The sequence below is a fragment of the Haliaeetus albicilla genome, chromosome 24, assembly GCF_947461875.1.
Source record: "Haliaeetus albicilla chromosome 24, bHalAlb1.1, whole genome shotgun sequence".
Classification (NCBI taxonomy): Eukaryota; Metazoa; Chordata; class Aves; order Accipitriformes; family Accipitridae; genus Haliaeetus; species Haliaeetus albicilla.
In genome coordinates, this window is record NC_091506.1 from 6,396,515 (window position 1) to 6,421,827 (window position 25,313).

Consider the following 25,313-nt stretch of genomic DNA (forward strand, 5'->3'; position numbering starts at 1 on the left):
AGATTTGCACATGGGGCAAAAATATCAAGGATTTACTAACAAAATACGTATTGCTTTCCAACAGTCAGTGAATCGCTTCCTGTGCCAGCACAGAGACCCAGCTCTGTGCAGCTTTCTCCGAGGCTTCCTCCACCAAAGTCCCTCGGGGTGGAGAGAATTCATCTCAGAAAGTCATCCATAAACGAGCAGCTCTTGGAAACCAGACACTCCAGGTAGGGATGTCTTGCTGCTGCTGTGCTCTCTGCCTTGCTGGCATAAGCTCTGTCTTGCCCCTGCCAAGACTCCTGTTAGTACGGGCACTTCAGCAGAGCCTGCTGCCTCCACACTCCTCTGCAATTACAGGACTTGGTGATGGGAGATAAATTTCCTGTTTAGTAACAAAAGTGTGTATAAGTAGTTGTCACAGTCTCTGAAATTGTAGGGTAGTGTAGTCTTTGTGAAGAGGTTTGAGATGGGCGAGAAATTTAATAGCGAGGGCTGTATTTAAGGAATTGCTCGTGCCCACCAGCGCCGTCACCCTTTGTCTCTGTTTCTGTGGTTTGTTTTCAGTATTAATTAAACAACTTGTAGTTTTCTTGATGACTGTGCTTAATGGCTTCAGGTAACACCAAACCATACCCATCCCTCCTGATGGTATCGGTATTTCAGCAGGTACATTGTCAAAGCGGACAGAATTCACTAAGTCCTGATGGGTAGATCTCCACTTAAGAGCAGAGTTATGGGATTCAACCAGCTACCATCACTAGTGTCAGCTGCAGTGACTGGCTGAGGTTCTGTATGTATCTGTGGGATTTGGGCACTTGCTGAGCTAGAAGAACAGTTCCATGGAGCACATCGACAGCAGTAGCTCTGCTGATGGTTGTGTGATCGTGTTATGTGGGTCTGATCTGGTGCTAGTTGTGCTCAGTGTAAGGATTCCCACTGATGTTGATATTTCTTGGATTGTGTCTTGTGTGAGCAGGCTGTTGAAGGCATGCCTAAAAATGTTTTAAGTCTGGGGCAATATCAGATCTTTGCGTTTTTCTCATCTGTCCCTCAAGATAAGCAGAACACACCTCCACATGAAGTTCAGAAGTTGAATTATAGCCATATGTAACCATTTAGCTGTGACATGCTTCATTTTAAAACCCGATTCCTTTGCTTCTCTGTTACCTGCTCTGTCTCTTCTGCTTCACACTTCTGTCCTTTGGCAGCAGCTTTTTCTACCGGTCATCCTCCGAGGACCTCCCTTGAACCACAAGAAGGGGTTGAATTTTTCTTCCTTTTTAACAGTTCTGTTCTTTATACAGGGAAGCTCATCCAGTTACGCCCTTACATGTTTCTTCTGCCCTTCATTTTGTTTCTTCAAGACTTAGGGTGCATGTATTCTGTTTGCTGCGACTTGCACGGCGTTTAACCTAACTGGGATTGTCTCCTTCGTTACAGGGACCCACTTTCGACTCACAGCAGTCCTTACCGAACCCTGGAGCGGCCGCCCCAGCCCCATGGGGGGAGAAGCATGCCTACAACCCCTGTGCTCACACGCAATGCCTACAGTAGCAGCCACTTACAGTAAGGGCGCTCTGTTTTAAGCGCAATGTCTATCTTAGGCAGCAGCAGAATAAAAGCAAATGGTGCTAAGAGGGCAAAGGATCCTTTGCCGTGCAGCTTTCACTACAGCAGGGTCAGGCTCTCAAAAATGTCTTTTCTGGATATTAGAGGTACAAGGTTAATATCAGCCACGATCTTCTGGCACAGTCCTGCACCAGCTTTGTGACATGCAAGTGAGGGCGTTCGTGTGAGCGCAAACCCTGTCTGGGCAAACAGCAGCACGCACAAATGGGTGTCTGCAAAATTAGGAGTGAGATGGAAGCTGGCACACAAATATTGCCTATCTGATCATGAAAGACTATAGGAGAAGGGTCATTTCCAGATAGGCACCTATAGGGACTTTTAACAAGTAATGCTTGCTCAAAAAGTTTCTGTAAAATACTTGTAAGATAGCCAGAATTTATTTTACATTTCCTTTCTAGCCTCATTTTCTAGCAAAGCGAGGCTTATGAAATTGTATTGTCCATCAGCTAGTGGTCTCCCCATAAAAAACTTGTTCACAAGCTGACAGATGTCTGCTGTGGATTACGTTCCTGCAAGCCCCCTGAAAATGAGAGTGCCAGATAGAGAAGAGAGATCCCAATTAGTGCCCTTGCTATGGGAAGAGAGCTGCAACATGAGCTCACCTGGATTATTAGACAGCTGAGAATCCATGCTGGGGAAGGAGAGGTACTATAAATTTTACAATGTTATTGAGAGCTTGTGGTTTATTTGGCTGGGGTAATGCAGCCTTGAGAGACAGAGCCACAGGAAACCCATCTTCCTGTGTTCTGCTCCAGCTCAGTTACTTGTGTAGACTTTACCTACTTAAAAACTGAGAGAGCCCTCCTGTAAATCATTACACCATTTGAGTTTGTGAGCTTTGCTGCATGTATCCCTGTCACAGATTAACCTTGCTCACCACGACAGATTTTTATATGAGAGATCTACTGTTGCAGCAAACCTAAATTTCAGCCAAGCTGAATTTCTTGCAATGCAGATAGTCTACGTGGAAAGATAAGACTGGGTTTGTATTGTGCTTTGATTAGGGAGGCAGCATGCCTGACTCACCCACGCATGCTCTCTCCAGCTCTCTGTGTATGTTCGCATGTAACTGCCTTTAACCAACCAACATCTGTGGTGTTTCAGGCCAGATGTTTCCCCGCACCACTGCCGGCAGCGCAGTGGAAGTCTGGAATCCCAAACCCACCTGCTGTCCGAGGCTCCTGCTGAAAAGGCAGCCTTCACCCTCTCCAAGTCCCAGCGAAGCAGCAGCACAGAGATCCTCGATGATGGATCATCCTACACTAGCCAGTCAAGCGCAGAATATTACTGCGTGACACCTACTCCCAATCCATATTATACTACTCAGACGCTCGACAACAGGACCAGGGGTCGAAGACGATCAAAGAAACAACACATTTCTGCTGCAAATTCAGGAAGTATGCCAAATCTTGCCCAGAAGGATGTCCGCAATGGTGTCTACCACAAAAGTCAGGAGCAGCCTTCCTCTAGTTACTATATTTCTGGATATTCCCCATACACCGAATCTGACGTTTATTACAATGGAGGATACGTTTATGAGAGTGATACGGAGGGACAGTACAGTGTCAATCCTTCTTATCGCTCATCGGCACATTACGGATATGACCGTTACAGGGAATTCAGGTCTTACCATGAGGATGAAGTGGACAGAGTACCGCACAACCCATATGCAACCCTAAGGCTTCCAAGGAAGCAAGTTGCTAAAACGGAGCACATAACCAAAAACATTCACAAGGCCTTAGTTGCAGAGCATCTCCGTGGTTGGTACCAACGTGCCTCCAGTCAAAAGGAACAGGGTCATAGCCTGCAGGCAGGCTTTGAGTCTGACAGAGGATCTCAAAGGAGTTTGGGCTTTGCTGGTCTGCAGGTGCCGTGCTCTCCTAGCAGTCGGGTGTCATCTTTCTCTTCGGGTAATGTCTGATTTCTTCTGTGCTGAGTGGTTTTTTTATGTCCCTGCTGTGCATCAAATTCTGTCCCCCTCCGCTGCCTCGATGAAGTCAGCAGAGTAGAAGCAAGGCGAGAGCTTTGTCTTGAAAGGTAGATGAGGAACTGAATAGGATCTTGTTGTTCCCTGCTTGCGAAGGTAGACTTGCTTGTTGCCTTCTCCTATGGGTAAAACTGCCTTTTACTCTTTGTAAGCACAGTAGTCTCAAGAAGCACAAAGAGCCACAGGGGTTTCAAACAGGCATGTTTACCAACTAGAAGCAATGTGTAAAACATGCCAAGTAAATGCAGTTGCCACGATAGCTTCCAAAATACAGTACAATAAGCATCACTGAACGGGTCAGAAAGACTTTTTAAAGAGATTCCCTGGCTCCAAAACACCACCCGCACAGCGCTTTCCTCCCTACAGGGCTTGTAAATCATACTTCATGTTTGCATTGTCTGCTTGTGTGTCCTGCAGAAACCCATAGAGATTGTCTCATTTGTCTCGGCTGATTTAACTGGAGAAAGATCTAATTTGCTGTAATTTTTAATTCCAGCATCTTCTGCAAACACGGCTGGGAACTGGCGGAACCCGCTTGCACTGGGACTTTCGGACTACGATACGTTGTCTCATTCCTCTTATGCCAGCTGTTATGGGAACGTTTATGGCAACCTTCCTTTGCAAAGCAGGTGAGTAGAGCATACCAAGATTTTCTGCCCTTCCTCCTGCATTTCACAGGCTGTTAAAACTTCTGAGAACATCAGCTTGATTTCAAAGGGCCAGGATGAAGGGTTATTCTAAAATTGACTTTGTGAGAGCAAGTCTTCGCTGTGTGGAGTAGGTCAGCTGTACCACCAACACTCAAGGGAAGGGGTAAGCCGTCATAGCGAAGGCTAGACTCATTTATTGCACAGCCTTTTGCTCTGGCTGATGCTGGACCATCAAAGATCTTGCGCTCCCTGGGAGCTGCGATGATCGGAGCAGCGTTGCGGGCAGAGCACCCGCTGAGCCCCGTCCCCCTCTCCCCCGTGTCCCAGCGCTGGCGTTCAAAGGCGATAACGCCGCATCTGCCAAGTGCGTTGTGCTTGGCAGAGCTTAACCCGGGAACCAGGCGGGCTGTGCCGCTGCTGGCAGAGCCATCCTGCTCGGGGGGGCTCTCCCGAGGACGGCGGGGAGCCCAGGGTCTGCTCTGTCCTTGCAGAAACTCCTGCAGCGCTCTCGCTGCTTCTACTTGGCGTTTTCGGTCTCTTCCTCCCGCTATCGTACGCCAGCTGTTATCAGTAAGGACAGAGACGTCCTGCTCAGGGCGATGGCTCTGCCCCCACAAATGCCGTCACGTTTAAGTACGCTTATGCTAAGCGTAGCCAGCCGTAGTAAGTACCCCACGTTTGTGCCTCCTGCTTTGCGGCTTGCAGTTTGTGCTTGCTGCCAGGCTGACTTGTGTGAAATTACTGAATTTTTAATTTTGTTTGTTTTAAAACAAAGGTGTAAGAAAAGATAGAAAAGCTTCTGCTGGATCCTTGTTTCTGAGCTAAATGCTGTGGGCTTTTTTTTATAGCAGTGATTTAAAAGATCTACAGTAACAGCATTTAAAAATAAATACGGTTTCCACTAATATCTTAAATTCCTATAATTGGGCTTTGAAAACTCAGCTTATTTTGGCAGCTTTATCTAAATGAGGCTTATTAGCTATTAATTTTCCATATTCTGAATCACTTGTCTGATCGTTCATCTGTTTTATTCTCTATTTTAATGTGATTATGGCAAATGAGCAATCAATACACCTTACAGCCTTGATAATTTGAAGCAACTGAGATCCTGTTGCACACCATTTTACTAATTACAACACGAAAACTGGGTTTGTATTTGGATCCAAATTGCGCTGGAGTGAACTCACAATAACCAGCATTAGTTCAAGCCCAAGGGAGTTGTGTGAGTTTGTGCAGCGCTTGGGGGGGGTCTGGGGAAGACCCTCAGCTCTTGCTGATCCCTGATGCCACGTCTCTTACAGAGCTTACGCGGAGACGAGCCAGCTGGGTGGCGACGATGAGAGCCAGTTGGAAGAAGACTTGCACAGGAACGAGCAGAGGTTATTCTGGCATGAGGATTCAAAACCCGGGACGCTCGTGTAGGCAGCCTGCAGCCCCGCATTCGTACCCTTGCGTGCCTTGCACAAAATGCTGTGACTCCGAGGCAGATCTCGGGTGGAACTTCCAAACTGAACATAAAAAGGAAGCAGGCTGTTTTGCTGGGAAAGATTGAATTCAGCATTAAGAGGGACTATAGCAAAATGACGAAGTCTTACCACGAATGGCGTTTCTTTCTGAATCCAGATAGCCTACACAAGCAAGGGCAAGCCACAGTTTAATCTATTACTAGATGCAGCACTTGGTTGAAGTATTTATATTTAGCAAGCACTTTTTTGGAAGATTGGAAGGTGTTGAAGGCAAACCTCAGAGAAAAAAAAAATGTGAAAAGGAGACTCTTATGGAAAAACCAGGAATTCTAGGAGCACAATTCTGATGTCTGAAAGAAGAAATGAAAATTTATTCTGCCATGGCTTATGATGACCTGGAAGGACTTTCATAAGCTTATGAAGGATAGATACTGTGTGTGTGAGTGAGGCAAAGGGTGACTTAATCAGTATTGGAACATTACTTGAAGGAAGGCTGGATTTTTTTTTTTTTTTAATTATGGAGGTTTGAATGATTTTATCCATTTTTTGGGGTATTGTTAGGAGTGTTTGTTAGCACCACAAGCAAGTTCTGTAAAGAAAAGACACAATATGTCATGTAAAACTATAGGTGGTTGTGGATTTTGGAAACAGAAGCAGTAGCCTTTGAAATCTCTTTTCCATGATAAAGTGTAATTAATAACCTCCCATTTAATGACCTTTCCATGGTACAACTTCACTGTGTGGAGGAGTAGGCAAATTTTCACGGTGGCTGCACAATGACCCCTGTTCATCGGGTGACGATTACGTTTTGCTCTGCCACAGTGAATCGAGGATCCGCAGTGGGGAGCTGCAGTGATCACACGGCGAACAATTTGATTGTAACGGCCAGTATTTTAAGGTGGATGCAAACACAAACAGCCAAGTGGGTGCCTTAAAATGAGGGGCATTAGGATTGTACCGCGATTCACCTGAACTGCCAGGTGCGTTGCAAAGTCACTAAGTGACAGAACAGCATTTTCACGAAACCATTTGTGTAGGAAAAAAAGTGCGACTGCAGTCTTGATCTAAGAGGGATAAACCTACCTCACGTCATCCATCTGTAGGAACAAATTGGCATGGGTTATCTTGCGTGATTTCCGACGACTCGTTTGCATATGGTAAAATCTCTCTCGTTTCTCAGCTGTACTGTGCTTCAGGATTCCATAAATGGTGCTCTTTTTTTCTTTTATACAAAGGATTAGTTACTCCTTGTTCATATTGTGAATAGAAAAGTTTCTGATAAACTTTTTTGACGTTTTTTACCAATATGCCAGAGCATGTAATATATACAGAAGGACACACTTGTTAAGCTGGTACTTAGTCGTTTGTATTATTAGAGTCGCGATTTGGAATTAAAAGAACAAAAACAAAATAAAAAATAACTTATTTCTTTGGTTTTGCATATTTGTATAGCCTTGTAGAAATGCGAAAGCTCTTTTTGCTTATTCTTTTACTACTTCTGAATTTTTTAGACCTATTATTTTGTATAGGTCAATAAACTGAAAAGTGTGCTACCAAAACCACTCCAGCATTCCTCCTATTTCTACTCGAGTGCTTGGAAAAGCGCAGTGTGTGTTATTTCAGGGCTTTAAAGTACAAGAAAGTCAATCACCACGGTCTGATTTCTTCTGGCCCGGGATGTTAGGTTGGGTGCAGAGCGCCAGTGGCCTCAGCTGGGAAGCTTGGCCCAGCGCAGTTCAGACCCCCCCAAACCAGGTCTGTAAGTCTGAATTTCTGACGATGCAAGGAGAGGGAGGAACGGCTCTGGGTGCCTTTGCAGGGCCCTCTCCGGCACAGCTGTCCCAAGGGAGCTGAGCTGGGCTTATTCGACATTCCCACCGGAGCGCCGCTCTCCCTGGACCTGCTGCCCACCCCCAGCTCAGCGGTGATACACGGGCAGAGGTGGCCTCGTGTTTCTGGAAATACTTCTTGCTCATCTATCCTTGCGCCTAAAAATTGCTGCAGCCTTTGCCATTTGGAGTGTGGCTCTTGGGGGTTGTGTTGCTCATCTGCTGGGTCCTCTTTTGAGTTTGTGCCCTCTGAGACGCCCACCTTTCTGGAAGAGCAACTTGGCTTCGAGATGTACAAGTGCTTTTGCACCCTGGTCACCAAGCAGTTGAGGTTTTTCAGTCTCGCTCTCCTCTCTTCAGAGTTATTGGTCATTTTCTACTTTTTGTGGCATCCATAAGCTTCACCACCATCACTGAATTTTACACTTATTTCCAGTTTGCTGGTGAAAATAGGTATTAACAATAAACTGCAGACGTGCCCACTAAAACTACCCCCATGTCGTCATACTCTTCCATTTCTCCAAGTAGTTTTTGAGGTTTGTCTGTTTGCAAGTTCTTCATTCATTGAATCACGCTTGCTGCTGTTGTAAAACATCGGTGTTTTGAGCAGGAAGCTGAGTGGTACAAAGTCCAATCCCTTACCCAGAGCTAAGGGTATCGGTGTAGGCTGGCAGTTATTTATCAGCACGCTCAAAGTTTTTCATTTAAAAAAGGAAGTGAGGTGTGTAACAAGGTCTGTGCGCCATTAAAAGCGTTGTTTGCACCGCTTTATTTTAATGCTGTAGCTGTTGAGTTTTGTATTGGCTTTTCCGTTAGCGTTGAGGATTTAGCTCAGTCTAACGCATCCATGTGGGCACAACGGTGGCACTCGGCCTGGCCTCCCGGCTTGCTCAGGCAGGACCAGGGCAATTTTGGATAATGATGTTGAGAAGATGGGAATTTGTGGTGGGTTTGGGTTGAGGGCGGTTTGCTATGTTTGGGGGATATTGGGTATAAAACCTCTAGGGCCAGAGTTCAGAGCCTGATTGCAGCTTCCAGCACGCAAGAGCTAAGCTGCAAGAGGAGCTGGAAATGGAAGCGTGGCAGGTACAGCACTTGTAACCCCTCTTGTCGTTCTCTGCGTGCCTGGCCCTGCAAGAGTTGAGCTCTTAGAACCTTTTATGAAGGCTGGAAGTACGGAGTGAAGGAGGAGGCCCAGAAAAGGAGAGAATAAGATGATCCAACTTCTCTTTCTCAGATGTTGCCTGGGGCAGGTAGCAAAGGGCTGGGGTTGGCCTCGGGTGGCACGGGGAAGGAGAAGGAGGGCACAAAATCCCCATGGGACCTCCTGCCCATCGCCAGCAAGGGAGCTGGCGATGCTTCTGCAACGCCTTGTTTTTTGCCGGTTCGTCCCCAGGACCCCCAACTTTGCTTTTTGCAGACCTTCAGCTTGCTTTGTTGCACTGCATTTCTGGAGCGATGTTTGGATGCCCGCGTACGGCTGTTCACAGAGACCAGGTCTGTATAATGCAGCTGAAGAGGGAATAAAGACACACTTGTAATTACTACCATATTTGTTCACAGCTGAAATACAAATTACCTGCGCTTTGTTTGGATTCCTACCTCATCTGTGTTTTCTGCCTTTTAACCACAGCCCTTGCTCACCAGGATTACTGAGGACATCTAGTGACTGACCAGCAGCATTGAGGAGAAGAGTCTTCCTGCTTCTTGTACTCTTCTAAATCCTTCCTGCCCCTTCCAGTTCGAAGAAATATTTAGAAATTCTTATTTAGTATGATCCAGAACAAAGCCAAGAGGTGAACAACGTTGAAACACCAATGTAAAACACCCACTGACCCACAGGGTTCAATTTTACAGTGTCAGAAATGTCTCTCTCTTTAGAAGGTAGAACATGCTGCTGATGAGATGAGAGCGTGGAGGGGAAATAAAAACCCACATAAAACCGTATGTAATGGAGCATTTCTGAGTGCTTTTTAGTTGATGGATGAAGAAGAAAAAACAATCCTTGCCAGGAATCCTTAAAAAGGCATTAGGGCACTGTGCTAAAATAAGCCATGCCTGATGTTTTTAATTGCTGCCTGCTTTTTCTCTGCTGTTTTGAACAGAAATACGCTGAGATGTGGGAGGAAGAACTCCCGTGGGAGCTGCCGCAAGCCCTGTGGGGGAGGCTGGTGTCTGACATTCCTCCGGTGCAGGGACCGGGGAGGGACAAGGCTCAGGCCAGGACCCCCCTCCCCAAGCACAGGCTAAATCTGTAAAGGTCACAAATCTTTAAAATTTACCCGAGTATGCTTATGTGAAACTTGTTGGCCAAGGTGACTTAATACATGGCGTGACTCTTGCAGCTTTCTGCTGACTTTTCATTTATGATCTTGGACTTGTTCAGCTTAAATGTGAGCAACGTTGCAGCAATGTTTTGTACACAGCAAGGCTGCGTGGCTCCTGGGTGAGTTGAGAAGCCTCCACCGCGGCCCAGCCAGTCCCCAAAAAGTTTGTAGGAAATCCTGTAAGGGCTGAAGCTTTGCTCCATCTCCTGGGCTTTGGGGATTAATGCAGGAGAGCTGCTTCTGCAGGCAGCTTCTGAGCTTGGGAAGAAGCTCCTCGTCATTGCACTTGCCTGGCACTTTCTGGATAAGCTAACACCTCTCCTAGGAGGATTTCTGCTTTCTACACTGCTTTTCTTTGATCTCCTTTGTTCTTTTCTATCGTATTTAATAAATTTCTAAGGTAGAAAGCTGAGAGTATCAGCTATAGCAGGGCCTCACACAAATATTGAAATCTATCAACTTAAAGCAAATAGGAGCAAACTTTTAATTGTGTTTATTTTATTTAATGGTTATTAATTCCAATTTTCTGTTTTCCATGGACTTTTTTTTTTCCTTTGTGCTAGGGGAAAAAAATTTGTATCCTTAGTAATGTTTTATCTTGTTGGTAACAGAAACTTCCTGGAGTGGTTTTCAGATTACTTCTGTCACTTTTTGCAGCAGTTTGAGATAAATACAGTGGGGGGAAAAAAAAAAAAATCATATTTTATTTCCCAAATGTGTGAAGACATAAACAGTTCTGTGTTCTTTTTGTCATCGTGTGACACTGGGCGTCATGTCTCTCCCTGCTGCATCTCCTGCTCTTGCCCTTGTTCTTCTTGTGCTGAAGGTACCAGGCTGGTGACACTGACTGCACAGAGAGCCCAGCATCATTCCTCAGATCTGTTGGGGATAATTCAGCATTCCAATCAAGTGAAGCGATGAACGTGGTATTTGTGTAGAGCAGGGGAGGGGGTCCTACAGCTCTAATCTGGGGGCAGCCACCATTTTCCCACTTAATGCAGCCTTCATTAGCATCAATTAGCATTTGGATTTACATAATTTGGGTAACTCTGCGTATATGGATGTTTGCTGTTTCACCAACCAGTGAGAAAATGGACCTTCATCCTGGCACAGATGGTGTTGCTGGGGAAAGGGATGGGGCTCTGCGTGGCGTCTACTCGTGTTTTCAGGTATAAACTTTGTACGACGCATTTTGTTGTGGCTGGTGGTTCCAGTAACGGTCCCTGCCCACACCGACGTGTGGCTGGGACTTTGGAAACTCTAGTTGCTCTCTAAATCTGACCCCAGAGTTGGGACCGACAGCGCAGGACCTCGGGGTTGATGCCACTGGAGGCCTGGGCAGAGGAAGAATTCTACGTTTGCTGTATTGTCATCCACCCTCTCCCTCTGGATTAGCTCTCTCCTCCACCAGCCCTGTCCTGTCACAAATTGGCCAAGCCCCGTTGCATGCCAGGACAGTGTCTGCAACGCCTGGCTGAGCTTTTGGGAGAAGACACTTTCTCCCATTCCCAGCATCGCTGCGGTGCCCGTGCTACCAGCGGGTAAGGGTGGTGACACCCTGTCTGATGCACACCCCTCTCCGTTTTCTGTCAGGACCTTCCCCTCACAGCTGTTAGACACAGATTCAGGACCACACGGATCATCTCCCAGGGCAGGATTTATCACCAAAGACAATTACCCCCCACTCTGACGCAGCAAGTCAAACCTGATGGGATGTTTCCTCCTTGGAAGAAGGGACGGTGCAAGTCGTGATAGGCGCTGGTAGCCCAGGAGGAGGCAGGACACAGATGTCAGGGCCTTTGTGAAAGAGAAGCAAGACCTTTAACCAAGCAGCAGCTCTTTGCCATCCATCCAACTTCGTTATCTGTGTCTGTCCCTTGTGAAGAGAATCACCATAAATCCTTCAGCAAGTCCTTGACTGCAGAGGGATGTGCTCCATCTCCCAGGGCATCTCCTGCCTGTCTCAAGCACAGCAGGCATGAGTCTCAATTTATATTTAATCGTTAAAGTGTCACCGAAGAGCTGAAGATGGAGATGAGTTTGCAGCCAGCTGGGGCTCAGCTGGAGTAACTCTAGAAGAAACCCTTCCACCTGTTCCCGGCTGAGGTTAGGGAAGGACGTGCCCTGCGTGTACATAACGAAATCGCCTTGCCGGCATCGTTGCCCGTGGGCACGTTTCAGTGGCAGGATGATACGAGGTATGGGGCTGTGATAGGTTTGGATGCTATGGAAGAAAGATGCGCCCTATGTTTAATGTGAAGGGTGACATTGTTTCCTAGAATGACTCCGTTTCTTTATCTGATCTGGCTTGGGCTGAATTCAGTCTTTCATATAAACAGGAGGTGATTGCTCTTTCAAAAGGTTACAATGATGACTGTCACTCCTCGAAGAGTCCTTGGCATTGTGTTATTACAGTTCTGATTTAATAGTACTGCCAGGCAACTTTTGGAGGGAAACTATAAATTTGGCTGAAAAAGAGAAGGCACATTTTAAAGTTTAATTCTAGCTACTGGTTTTAGTGTGAGGCTTTTGTCACTCGTGAGGCTCTGCCATGCAAACACAGAGCATAGATAAATCGTAAGAATAAAGGTAGACTTAATAGTAAAGAATTGCTAAATTGCATATGCTGCCACAGGTAGGTTCTTATGCAGACTGTGTGAAGAACGAATGTGTTCTCTGAGGGTCCAAGCTTGCAATTCTGATGCGAAGTATTGAATCTCCAAGCCTGAGCCTGGGCCTGTCTTGCACACAGTTTTAGAATAATAAGCCCTCGGTTAATAACAGTAAATATTTAGGTAAATGCTCTGTATAATGCCCGCGGGTAGCGTGTGATTCAGCGCTGCGTCTGCCTGCGCTGCCTTGTGCTTCGGGCGAGCTGTGGCCGTCCGACGGGAGCCAGTGCTGCCCCGGGACAGCAGCGGGTCTCCGTCCCCAGGTGGTCCCTGGCTCAGGGGGTTGGTGTCCCTCTTTAATGGCCATAACCAGCCTCAGCTCTGTCCCAAACCAGCTGAAGCCACATCAGGGCAGCTCAGGGCACCTTTTGGTTTTGCCCGTTGGTGAAAAGTCGCAGGCAGAGCCGTAGCTCAGTTCCTGAAGTCACGGTCAAACATTCAACATCCCGTCATGAATCGCCTGTTCCCCATTAAATAACGAAATTGCTCACGGTTTCTCACAGAGCCATTTTCATTCACCGCAGGCTGGTTTTCATTTGTTTGGCAGCTGTTAGCGCTGTGCTTTGGGAAGATGAGACGGTAAACCACCACCCGGGGATGAAAATGTTCAGGCATTTGGAAGTGCTTTACCAAGGTCACGTAAATAACGTGAGGTGGGAAAGTAAAATATCAAGTTAGCAGGGATGTAACTAGTGCTTAGTGTTTCAGCATTTTGCCTGTGATCTTGCTATAAATGATACCTGGAAGTAGAAACTCCCTCTCGTAGCCACAGAGCTGCTTCTTTGTAAATGAGTACGGTGCAGAGACATCGTGTGTCCTCTGACTGTGCTGCTCAAGCCACTTAAAAACATGGTCAGTAAAAAAAGAGCGTATATATGTTGGGAGGCGTGGGGGGTGAGGCGTAGCGTTGTTCATCGGCAAATAAACACAGAAACTCGGGCTTCGAGGGTGAAATTTGGAACATGTTTTGGCTCTGAATGGGGCAAAGGTTTGCCCCGGGTCAGCCCACTGTCAACGTTCATATGTGGAGCTGTCTTCTGCCCCCAAATCATGGCGGTTTGGATCATCTTTTTAAAATGGTCCAAAAGAGTTGAAATGGTTTAGAAATCCATCACCTAGGTATTTGACCCTTCTCAATGCAAACCAAGACGTACACATCTGACTCGCCCATGCTTTTCCCTGCGGGATCGCTTTGGACACACCAGTGTGGGGGGTCAGTGTCCTGCCCCAGGCTGAAATTTTCTTTCCTTAATTTCTGACACGACCAAAGTCCCCTCTGTGCTCCCCCTGCCTCCCTCCACATCTTAATGTTTCCTTTTCCCTGTAATAAGGAATGTGAATGATGACAGAGGTGGTTTCCTACTGTGTAGGGAGGACCCAGTGCAGCTGCTCTCAGACTTCTCTGAAAATGGAAACTAAAAATAAAATGAAAAAAAAAAATCACTATGTTCTTTTTGGGGGCCAAATTAGAGGCATCCAGGTCCCACTGAAACAGGAGACACAGCTCCAGTTACTCCTCTCGGAGCTGAAGGAAATGGCCAGAACTGGACACAGTGAGGTGCGGTGATTCGGTGACCGCTGGGTCGGGGGCGAGGGGCTCGTGCCCCCGTCCCTGCTGCTCCATCCCTTCCCCATGCCAGCCACCGCCATGCCAGCCGCTTCGCCCCGGGGCTTGAGTTTGCAGCTCCCTGTCAAGCGACTTGGGCAAATACTTCAAAAGTCAGATGTCCTTACTCTATTTAAGCAACAGACTTAATCTGATATATTTATATCTGTAACAGTTTGGAGGTGTGGTGGTGGTTTTTTTTTTCCCAAGATGATCCCTGGTGTTTTTCCCACAGGGTGTCTCTCTACGATTGCTCTCGTTACTTAGTGGTTGTTATTGTTAAGATCCCATCATCTGACCCTTTATAATCCCCATATTGCATTACATTGCATTGCTGGACATTCTTGGTGTATGCTACTGTTTGTCAATTTTAGACTGCTCCATCAAGCTTATGAGTTTCTTAAAAGTGATGCAAGGTTATGTTACACGGGCACATTCTCCGACTCATTCCAGTTAATGCCTTGGCATTTGGAAATGCCATGGATTGGTAATAAAGGGGAATAAATGTGTGGGTTTTATAAGCAAAAAAATGAAAGCCAACACTATAGAAATTGCTTTCAAGCTTTTGGCATCAGCATGTGTCCCATCAATTACCTTAAAAATAGAACACATTTTAGGCACTTGAAGCATGGTTTGATGGCCTGCTTCGCATCAAATGGTGACACGGGGGTTGGCCTCTCTTGATATTTGAGTTAAAAACTTGTCAACTCTTTTGCTTTCAAGAGAGATAGGTTGGAAGTTTTGAAGAAAATGCACGAATGAGAAAAACCAATGAAGTGAAACAATCCTGCACGAAAGCCTGCTGGGTTTCATGCAAAAGTTCATCCGTACGCGAGAACCTGCCTTAGAAGCAGCAAGTATGAATTGTTCATTACCAAGGGCAGACCTTTTCTTCTATCATTTTACTCCTAAAGTGCTTTTATTTAACACTTGTTAGGTACCTCCTTAGCATGAATTTTGAGCTGCTACCTGTAGGGATAGCTTTGTGATCACTGCAGGTACCTCTTGTCTTCTGCTTATGCTTTGAGCGTAGCTGCTGGCACAGCTCTCTGCCGTTTGGTAACAGAGCACCTCAGGCAGCAGCTTATTAGTCTGGGGATTCCCGAGCAAGTGTCAAATTGGTGTGAAAATAGTAAGTGGCACCAATGGAAGTGGCTTTCCTGTCTTGATGAAGGCTGAGGAATGAGTGATCATTTTGGAAATCTCCGAGGGGAATACCCACAAACATAATTGGGAAGAAGATGGGAGTTTTGCCTTGGAAAGACTTCTAGATTTGGCTGTGAGTGTGTCCCCAGCCTGGAGGGTTTGTTTGTTGCCTTAACGTGCCGTTTCCAGCACACCGAACCACTAAGCAACATGTTAGAGAAGGAAGCGAATCCTGTACTCGAGGTAATTTATGGAGGAGACCTAAAGTAGGCAAAATGCGATACCCACCTTGGAAATCTGTGGGATTAGCACCTGTGTCACCAGGAGAGGTGTCACCGGGCAGCCCTTCACTCTGCATCTGACGGAGAAGGCATCACTCCCAGAAGTATAGTGTTTCCTAATGGAGGTATCAAGTGATATATTTCTATTTAGAAGAAAACTCGCTTTTCAAATACCTGATCGTGTTCTCAGTATCCCTGTTTTCCTTCTTGAGAGGTCTTCATGGGATTGACCCTACTTAACTTAGTAGATCTGACAAGACCATGGCCCAAGATGGCCTGGCTGAAGATCATGGAAATACAAGAAGGTGGCCAGGGGCTTTATTTACAGTCAAGAAATTAGCAAGCGATAAGTAACCACTGAATAGACGGCTTCTGTGACCCAAACAGCATCGTTGGGGAGAATAACATACCAGCTACTGAAGAGCATTGATTTATTTGATAACATCAGGAAACCATTTATGGACTCTATTATGGACAGCAATCGCTGGGGGTTAAAACTGCTAGACCAGATAGATTGATGTGTGGGTCTGCTGTTGTGCTTGCTACTGCATAATATAAAATAAGGATGTACCCTGAAATACCAAAGGGGCAAACAGAGCCATTACATTCTTGGCTTGGGTTTTTGTTATTTTTTCCTTTACCGCTTATTTCATTCTTAAATTTTTGCCCTCTTCCCCACTGTGTAACAGCATTAATTAAATGAGGACCTTTGGATAATGGCTTTTTAACAGAGGTTAACAGGGCTTTGAACACCATGTTTCTTGTTACAAAACACAGTAAAGAGACACTATCATAATGCAGAGACTATTTTGATGCTGGCAGACTCCAGCAGAGTGTGGTTGAGATGTAGCGAGAAATAATGGCTCAAAAGTTGGTGGGGTTTGGTTTCACAGCCTCTCGTCTGTGGTTTCTTACCTATGAAAGACGCATTCGCAGTTGCAAGGTGAGGATTTGATTTGATACTCCCTGCAAAGAATATTTGAAATTATGAGAGGAAATCTTCCTAATCCAATGAACAGTCCAAACTGCCATGTACTGAAATTGCACTGTAGTGGTAAAATTACCCACCCACGCTACTCTGCTTTTACAAAGCAGCCATAAGAACAGTGGTGTTGGAGATACGGCTTTCTGGTTTACCATGTAAATTTAGAAGCCTATAAAATATTCTGAACAAAGAAGGAGGTACTTCTTAGCTGGAATCGACACTTAATGAAAAAAAGGATTTCAGGTAATCTTCGATACTTAGATCAGTTCTATGAATATTAGCAAAGTAGATCTTTGTAGTTGCTTACTAATTCTGTAAAAAAATGGTAAAAAGTAGGAAAAGGATGAACCTGAGATGAACTGTCAGCCAAGATCTGTTGACAGTACAAATAACATCCACGATAGAGACAGGCCAGTCAAGAAATTGGGCATTGGCATTGCCGCTGGGCAGACTGGATAGGAGCAGGACATGGGTGTGCTGTGGGAAATGCTATGGGGAAATGCTCCCTATGGGAACGTTCAAAGGGCTGGTGCCTGTCGCCGCGTGGAACCCCTGTCCCCAAGCACAAGGTGTGTGTTGTACCAGCTGTTCACCTGCCTTTTTCCATCTTGGAGGATTTTACCTTAACTAGGATCTGGCATTTGGGAGAGCTCATCGATCGCACGATGGCTGCGCTCGCACCAAAACCGCCCGCAATATTCAGTCAGGGTTTAGCCGTGGCTAAAGGCAGTGAAGAGCCTGCAGTCCCCAGCCCTTTTGAGATATCTGAGACATTACGGATACAGAGACCTGCCGCTGATTCTTCCCACGGTGCAGAATTTCACCGTCACGCCTCGCAGGTACCGTTAATGTCGCTCCACCCGCCTATGGCCATTCAGGCATGGGGTGAAGCACCGAAAGGCGTAGTGCCCCAGGAGTCCTCTAGAAAATGGCCGCATCCTGCCTTACTCAATGGGGGGATGCACCAGCTGCACTGAAATGTCAGAAGGGTTTGCGCAGCTGACAGGTTGCTGAAAATGGAGCATGGCAGCATCGCCATAAATTCTCTTTATCCAGCCAAGTGCAGCTTAATATAGACTTAGCTGCACGGTCTGTCTCCGGCACTGAGACCGAGAGCTGCCACAGCTCATGACCAAAACGTGAAGTTGTGGATTTAACCGAATGAACTACTACTAGTGAGGGGGGGGGGGAGGAAATCTTTTAAAATTTATCTTTCTCTTTAGGTTTAAAACATAATAGAGGAAGGAGAGAAGAACAAACATGTCTGAACTCAACCAAAACGCTGATGAAGAAGTGTGTCCTGAGGACATCGATGAAGATGAAATCCTGGCAAACCTGTCCCCCGAGGAGCTAAAGGAGCTGCAGTGTGAGATGGAAGTCATGGCCCCAGACCCCGAAGTCCCAACTGGGATGATACAGAGGGACCAGACGGAGAAACCTCCCACGGGGAGCTTCGACCACAGGTCCCTGGTTGACTACCTGTACTGGCAGAAGGCATCCAGACGCATGCTCGAGGACGAGCGAGTTCCCGTCACCCTCTTGCCCTCTGAGGTAACAAGCAACAAATCACAAATATTTATTATGCATCTGCTGTGGGATCTGTTTTATAGCTTTAATACCTTAACCTGTCTCTGCTTCTGTCCCTTACCTGAGGTATGGTACAAACAAATTTAAATTCATCCTAAAAGCCTCAGCAATGTCAGGATCCAGCTTGGACTGACGTCAGGATTAGTAATATTTTAATTGTTTTTCCTAAATATTTACTTAAGCTTTTTAATATAAGAATGTCATAATTCTGTTTCAGTAAAGCAAATCACTGAGAAATTGTCATAAAATCAGTTTGGAGGATGTGACTCAAATTTGTTTGACTTTGCATATGGAGCAACACCATGTTGCTTTTCCGTACATTAATCATATGTATTAAACTAATTGACAGAATTTAATGTCATACCGGACAAAACCCCAAAACACTGTATTTTAACGATGTGAAACATTTACTAACGACCAAGCATGCAAACTCCACGAACTAGTCCAACTCTCTTCAATACAGTACTTAAATTTATTCTACTATCACTATGACTTTGAAATAAAGTTAAGGTCATACTTAGATATTTTTCAGGATGAGGGCTACACTTAAAAATAAGTTAATAGAATGGAAACTTGGCCAGACGAACCACATCCATACCTGAACTTAAGTGAATTTTAGGTAACTGATTTTTAATTTTTTTTTTAAACACTAGTGGTTTTGCTAATACCCAACCGCACAGTCCATCGGGGCCTTCCCAGGGCAGGTTTCATGGGCTGCCCGTGGAGAGGGGAGGGAAATCTGTGGTTTTTTCCCTCCTGCAACACTCTTACCCTCAAAGAAACAATTTTTTTTAACGCTTCTGAGGTTAAATCTAGAATTTGAGTATAGAGGTGCCTGCTGCATTCACAACTGGTCAAGGGATCCCCATACTAAACCCATCTACTACCACAGCCCTGAGGGCAGAAGTGACTGTGGCCACTTTGTCTGGCTTTTGGTGAAGCACAAGCCACGACTCTGCCCTGCCTGAACTAGTGCCAGTCTTTTAGGAAAATATCTTGACCTTTATTAGCGCTTTATTAGCATTCCTCAGTGATGGAAAATCTACTTGCAAAAAGACGCTTGAAAAAAAACCTCAGCGAGGAGGGTCTCTGGAGATGGTGGAAGTTTGCAACGAGTTTTATTTTGATACTAGAAGCCCCACTGCCTTGCAACAGCTGTGTGCAGAGTCCAGTTTCCTATCTCTGGACTCGAAATAAAACTGAGATTTTGCTTTATCTTCAGCGACGTGCTTCCTTAGCTGTGATGCTCTGGCAGGTACCAGAGCAGGCAGCTTTGCTGTCTCATGTGCTGGATGACTCCGCTGTTGTTACTTACGACGTGCCCTCTTCAATCCTCCTTGGGCTGAGCAAACAGTCAGCAGTTAATACTGATTTCCAACGGTTTGTGGCATACAAAATAAACTTTCTCTCTTGTCAAGGAAACAATCAAAATTACACAAAATCCAGAAAGAGACTTTGGATCAGAGACTCTTAACCCCCAGAAGGGTTCAAGGACCACCTTAACATAGCATTAAATACATACAGAATTTAATTGTCAGGCTTGAATTTAATAGGCAAAGATGAGAAACTGGTTTGCAGGCACTTTAAGAGCAACCGTTCCTGGTTCCCAAGCAAGCCAGCACAGCCCTGACTTACAGGCAATGACACTTTTAAGGATTATTCTATAATGTATGGGCATAGAGGTATCTAAATCCAGCCGCTAACTGTTTATTTGAGCAGAAAGTTAATGTAAAAAAGCCACGTTCAATTATTTCAGCTGTGAGGTTTTGTCTTCCTCAGAGAAGTGCTGCGGAGGAGACGGAAGGAAAGGCCGGCGGCAGCGGCCAGGCAGCCGGCGGGAGGGTGTCAGGAGCAGAGGGAAAAGAGAGACATTACAAAAATGAGCACTTGTCCAACTCAGGAATGCAATTTGGGGAGACAAAGAAAGATGGAAGCCATAAGGAGAGAGAGGAGGAGGAGGATGAGAAAGAAGAAGCAGAGGAGGAAGAGGAGGAGGAAGAGGATGAAGGGGAAGATGAGACTAAATTGGAAACAAAGGAGACTTATACCAACGAGAACCGTCACAGTGATCAGACAAGTAAGAAACCAGGTACAGAATCAGGAGAAAGCACAGAAAAGCCAAACGAAAATGAAAAGAAAATATCAAAATTAAACATCCCCAAAAAGTTAGCACTGGATACCAGCTTCATGAAGCTAAGTGCCAGGCCTTCAGGAAATCAAACCAACTTAGAAGAGAGTTTGGAGAAAGTCCGAAAAAACAACCCAGACGTGAAAGAGCTCAACCTGAACAACATAGAAAACATCCCCAAAGAAATGCTGATAGACTTTGTCAATGCCATGAAAAAGAATAAGAACGTAAAAACGTTCAGCTTGGCCAACGTGGGGGCCGACGACAACGTGGCGTTCGCCCTGGCCAACATGCTGCGGGAGAACAGGAGCATCACCACGTTGAACATCGATTCCAATTTCATCTCTGGGAAAGGGATCGTTGCCATCGTGAGGTGCCTGCAGTACAATGAGACGCTGACGGAGCTCCGCTTCCACAACCAGCGGAGCATGCTGGGCCACCAGGCAGAAATGGAGATCGCCAGGCTGCTGAAAGCCAACCCCACCCTCCTTAAAATGGGGTACCACTTTGAGCTGCCGGGGCCCAGGATGGTGGTGACCAACCTGCTCAGCAGAAACCTGGACAAGCAGAGGCAAAAGAGGCAAGAGGAGCAGAGGCAGCAGCAAATGAAGGAGCAGAGGGAGTTGATAGCGATGCTGGAAAACGGACTTGGGTTGCCTCCTGGGATGTGGGAAATGTTGGGGGGACCGCTGCCCCAGCCGAGGATGCACGAACCTCCGCAAGCCCCGAAACCACCCGTCCCCGCGGCCGTGTCTCTGAGCAAAAGGCAGGAGAGCACGAGGCAGCCGGCCCCCGAGCAGCCCGTCAGCTTCAGAGTGGTGAAGCTGAAGAAGATTCAGCGCAAACCCGCCGTGCCGGCGTACGTGGAACCCCCCGAGAAAACCAACCTCAAAGACGTCATCAAAACGCTTAAACCGATTCCCAGGAGAAGGCCGCCGCCTCTCGTCGAAATAACCCCCAGAGATCAGCTACTAAACGACATTCGTCAGAGTAACGTCGCTTATCTTAAACCGGTAAGTGCTTCGCGGCGGCGGGGAGGGGAGGGAATCGCGTTCGCCCGGTGCCCCGGTGCCGTCGTTTGAAACGCCGGCCGTTCGGCGGGGTGCAGCCTCGCACGTCCCTGTCTGCGTCCGTAAAGCTAAAAGAAAGCGAATTCACTCAGGAGTCAAACAAAATCACAGAAACTCGGCGTCAGCGTAACGAGGAATGGCATATTAGTTACGATAGGCAAAGGCTATTATGTTTGCTTCGGGAGAGCAACAGGTATTATTTTTCGCATTAGTCTGTCTCCAGTCCCCCGTAAAAACCACGTGCTGTTTTTTTAACCGCGTTTTTTTACTTTTCAGTAGCTGTATTTTTCTTTAGCTCTCCCTTTCCCCAAGAAAGCACCATCGCTTGCCCCACTCGATAAAGGCTGAACTGAAACACGGGCAGCAACAGAACTTACCCAAGGTCACTTAAGAAACTGCACGGAGGCGGGAACTGGGTTTCCAGTAACACACTGGTCAGACTCCCCTGCCCCTGCGGTGGGTGCCCAGACCCCCGGGCTGGCCGGGGCGAGTAACCGTGCTCCTTCGGCGCTGCCGCACGCCCGCCGGGCCAAGGCTGCGGGAAGCGAGAAGCGCCTTTGGTTGGTCTGGTTTAAATGAAATTAAAAGCTTTAGCGCGAGGGGGAATTTAATATATTTTTTTAAGAGTTATTTTCTTTCTGTAGAGTTACTTTCTGCAACAGCGATACTGCAAAAAAACCCTTCCTGCAATATTTTTCCATGCGCTTGAGCCTTACATTTTGAATTCTAACAACAGGATGAATAAAAGATGCTTTTTCTCAGCTGCCTGAACATGTTAACGCATTTTTACAGTTGCCTAAAAACATTTCAGATAAAATAGTTGGTCCTCTAAAATACTGTTTGGTGGCAAAAGATACAAATTGTGTTGTGTTTTTTTTTTTTTTTACTATCATCAGGTTTAAAAAAAAAGTCAATAAGCTGATGAAAAGCAGGGAGGATCAGGGCCAAATTCACCCAGGGCACACAGATATGCCCACACTGACATCCAGCCTAGACACACAGCCTGCAGACTTGCTCCTGCCGGCCTCACCTGGTGACAAGGAGAGTATTTATTTTAGTGACCCTCTGCCACTTGATTTTGTTTTTTCCTATTTAAATCAACTGCAAAATTCTAGTGCTAATAGGAAAAAAAGAAATTAGACCCATTAGCAGTGAAGATGGATCAGGGTTATAGGAAGAAAGCAGTGATATCAAGGATTTTTTATATTCGTCTTCAAGTAAATCTCTGCCATTGAAAGTGCTCAGTGGTTGCAACTCAAGCGCAAATGTGAGCTTGACATCATCGTGGCTTTGAGAATCCAAGTCCCAAACTGTCATAATTGCCTCCTGGTGATGCTCTTACTCGGGTGCCAAATTCATGGGCCATTCAAAAATGCTGGCCACCAGAATTAACCTTTTGCTTTCCTGAAACGTTGTATTTCCTTGCATTGCACCGTTACTCAAGAAATACTAAAAGCTGACTGATCTATTTGTAGCTAGCGATGTTGATGCATCTGTTTGTGTTGCTAAGGCTAGAGGAAGAGGACAGAAAATCCATTGCAATTAAAAATGGTCTAGTAGTATTTTGTAATTAATATTTTGTTTAATGTTTACATTCTAATATAGTGGGCCACATCTTGCTTTCATCAATACCTACACAGAAATAATTATCCCTCAGTAATTCCAGAGAGAGTAGTTTGTCCTGAAATTTTGGCAGGGGCAGATCCTGCAGTGACCTCTGACCCTGGTCCAGGTTTAATGTGACCATTGTGTCCCCAAACCAAGTTTTGGGGTTGTGGGTTTCTGCTGGCCAGTCCGACTTGGCTGCAGCCAGGGCCTCTCCTCAGGACATTTCTGGCCTTTCTAGGCCAGTCGAGGTTTTGCGTTTCAGTGCCACGTCTAAGACGACAAGACCTGCTCTTGTAAAGGTCATGGTTTATCTGTATGTGCCAAGACGGTGCTTGTGACGGCAGGTTGCTCTGTCGCTGCCTCCTCTCCTCTCAGAAGGATGGAGGATGACGGTGCCGGTGCTCTGCCGGCCACAGCCCTTGTTTTGCGCAGCAATAATTAAGAAACCTGGGCGCTGCTGGGTGCCAGGAAGCAATAGTGAACCCCAGCCAATCCTCCCAAAATCCTCGGGAAGTTTTTTACAAATGAGGGCTGTGGGGTTTGGGGCGGAGGGTTCAATTCATGGTCCATCCTAAATGGGGCAGAAAACAACTGCTATCGCAGCCCATGGAAAGATGAAGCAATGGACACATGTGTTGGGATATTGGGGTTTCTTTTTGTTCGGTGGATTTTTTGGGGTGTTCTTTGGTTTTGGGTGGTTTTTTTGGTCCTCTGTTATGGGGCCACATGGTTTGGATTTGGGGCCTTAGGGTGTTATTCTCACCTGCCTGCGTGATCTTGGTAACTCATTTGCCTCAATATCCCCAGCTTCCTCTCTAAAATAGGGTTTTACTGCTTGAGCAGAGCTGGGCGTTTGTTCGCTCCATGGTGGGACTCACTGCTTGCAAATTTATTTACTGGGTGTTAAGCATTGCAAACAGCAAGTAATTGGGGAATTACAAACAAAATAAATTCTCAACCAGAGCTCCTTGGAGCTCCCTGCTGTTGTATTTTTGATCTTTTTACAGTTTCTGAAGGTTTCTATTAAATTAAAGGGGTTTGGGAAATAAGACAGAAATTCCTCCCTCCTAATACTTACTGTCCTTGTCCAGGTGCCATTGCCAAAGCAGCTGGAGTGAGAGACCAGGCTGACCCGAAGAAACAATTTGGAATTAAAAACTATTCAAGTTTTGCTTACAACTGTTTCAGCAGATGTTTTCTGCAGAACCCAGGTGGTATATACGACTCTTTGGGAACAAAGCTTGCGATACACACTTTTATAAGTGTGGTGAAAACGGCTGGCATGGGAAAAGTCAGTGCTAAGCGTTTCCATCAGGTATCAAACAATCCTGGTGCCATCTGTCTGCCAAGCGGATCTGAGACTCCAGTTTGTTGTGGGAGTATTTTCTCAGAGGCAACAATAACCTTGCCTTTCTAGTTTGTCAGCAAACTATTTTGCTTCCATGTTGTCCTTCTGCCGCCAGATTCTGCAGGAACATGCTGTGCTCTATCTTATCCTTCTTTTCACACACACGCTCCTTTATTATTCTCCTGTCCATGAGAAATGTATCTGGGTTTCCATGTATACAGCTTCATTTTTTAGGCTAAGGAAACAAATTAAATAAAGCGCTCTCTGTAAGATGTGTACAGCACTTCCCTGGCTAACGAGACGCTCACAGAACAGAACGACTGCTCTGGTAGGTGGAACACCTCGGCTTGGTGGTTTCAAGCTACCTCTATTTCAGAACATAATCTAGTTGGTTTTGCACCTGATCAGCATATAAAAGGTGGTGCCATGCTTTGTTTTGAGAGCTGTAACCTTCATTTCCCATGATTCACCTCTGTCCATGATGTATTCCTTAATTACAGCCACCTTGGAGCGCACTGAAATGCCATTTCAGGTCTCTCTCCACACTGTTCTTGTGGCAGGAGGATGAACCTTAACCCTCTCCTTGCCAGCGGTTTAAGAAACTTATCGTTCCTCCTAGTAGGGGGTGTGAATAGCACGTCTCACCCCCTAGCAGGGCTGGATATGATGGGGTTAAACCTGCATATACTCAACTTAGTTTTTCTTTAATATTTTTGTGGAATTTTTTCTCCTCCCCTTTTTTAATCACAGTAGTTTTTTTGCTGCAAGCCTTTTTTGTAAAGCTGCTTCAGGTAAGTCACATTCTTGTGGAACACATCCACAAGGGACCAGTTGTTTTGGGGTTTTTTGTTTGGTTTTTAAAGTTATAAGGCATAGGGAAAGAAGAAGGCCTTTCTCTTTGCTAACATGCAGCTCCCCTGCCTTCCTGTGGCTGATAGACTTGCTCAAAAGGCACAGTTTTGCAGCTCCTGGCAGGAGTTCCTTCAGGTGAGTTTCTCCTTGCTCCTGC

The 25,313-nt window shown here is 46.0% G+C and overlaps 2 protein-coding genes across 3 annotated transcripts in view; both read left to right on the top strand.

The window, feature by feature from the left end:
- Nucleotides 1–7,147, top strand: part of FRMD4B (FERM domain containing 4B) — a 137,316-nt gene extending 130,169 nt beyond the window's left edge. For both annotated transcript variants that reach the window (XM_069811861.1, XM_069811860.1), the window contains exons 19-23: nucleotides 65–212; nucleotides 1,426–1,551; nucleotides 2,719–3,524; nucleotides 4,098–4,230; nucleotides 5,553–7,147. In XM_069811861.1, coding sequence (XP_069667962.1) covers nucleotides 65–212; nucleotides 1,426–1,551; nucleotides 2,719–3,524; nucleotides 4,098–4,230; nucleotides 5,553–5,673 — 1,334 coding nt within the window. In that variant the 3' untranslated portion in view covers nucleotides 5,674–7,147. The remainder of the gene's footprint in view (nucleotides 1–64; nucleotides 213–1,425; nucleotides 1,552–2,718; nucleotides 3,525–4,097; nucleotides 4,231–5,552) is intronic.
- A 10,493-nt stretch (nucleotides 7,148–17,640) lies between these two features.
- On the top strand, nucleotides 17,641–24,576 carry LMOD3 (leiomodin 3). The gene is made up of 3 exons (XM_069811863.1): nucleotides 17,641–18,114; nucleotides 19,930–21,291; nucleotides 24,048–24,576. Exons 1-3 carry the CDS (start codon nucleotides 17,824–17,826, stop codon nucleotides 24,072–24,074), a joined length of 1,680 nt encoding a protein of 559 aa, XP_069667964.1. The 5' UTR covers nucleotides 17,641–17,823; the 3' UTR covers nucleotides 24,075–24,576.
- Nucleotides 24,577–25,313: the final 737 nt, after the last annotated feature.

Coding starts and splice junctions, on each gene's coding strand:
- LMOD3 (XM_069811863.1), top strand. CDS start 17,824: ATGTCTGAACTCAACCAAAACGCTGATGAAGAAGTGTGTCCTGAGGAC. Junction 18,115..19,929: donor TCACCCTCTTGCCCTCTGAG/GTAACAAGCAAC, acceptor TGTCTTCCTCAG/AGAAGTGCTGCGGAGGAGAC. Junction 21,292..24,047: donor ACGTCGCTTATCTTAAACCG/GTAAGTGCTTCG, acceptor GTCCTTGTCCAG/GTGCCATTGCCAAAGCAGCT.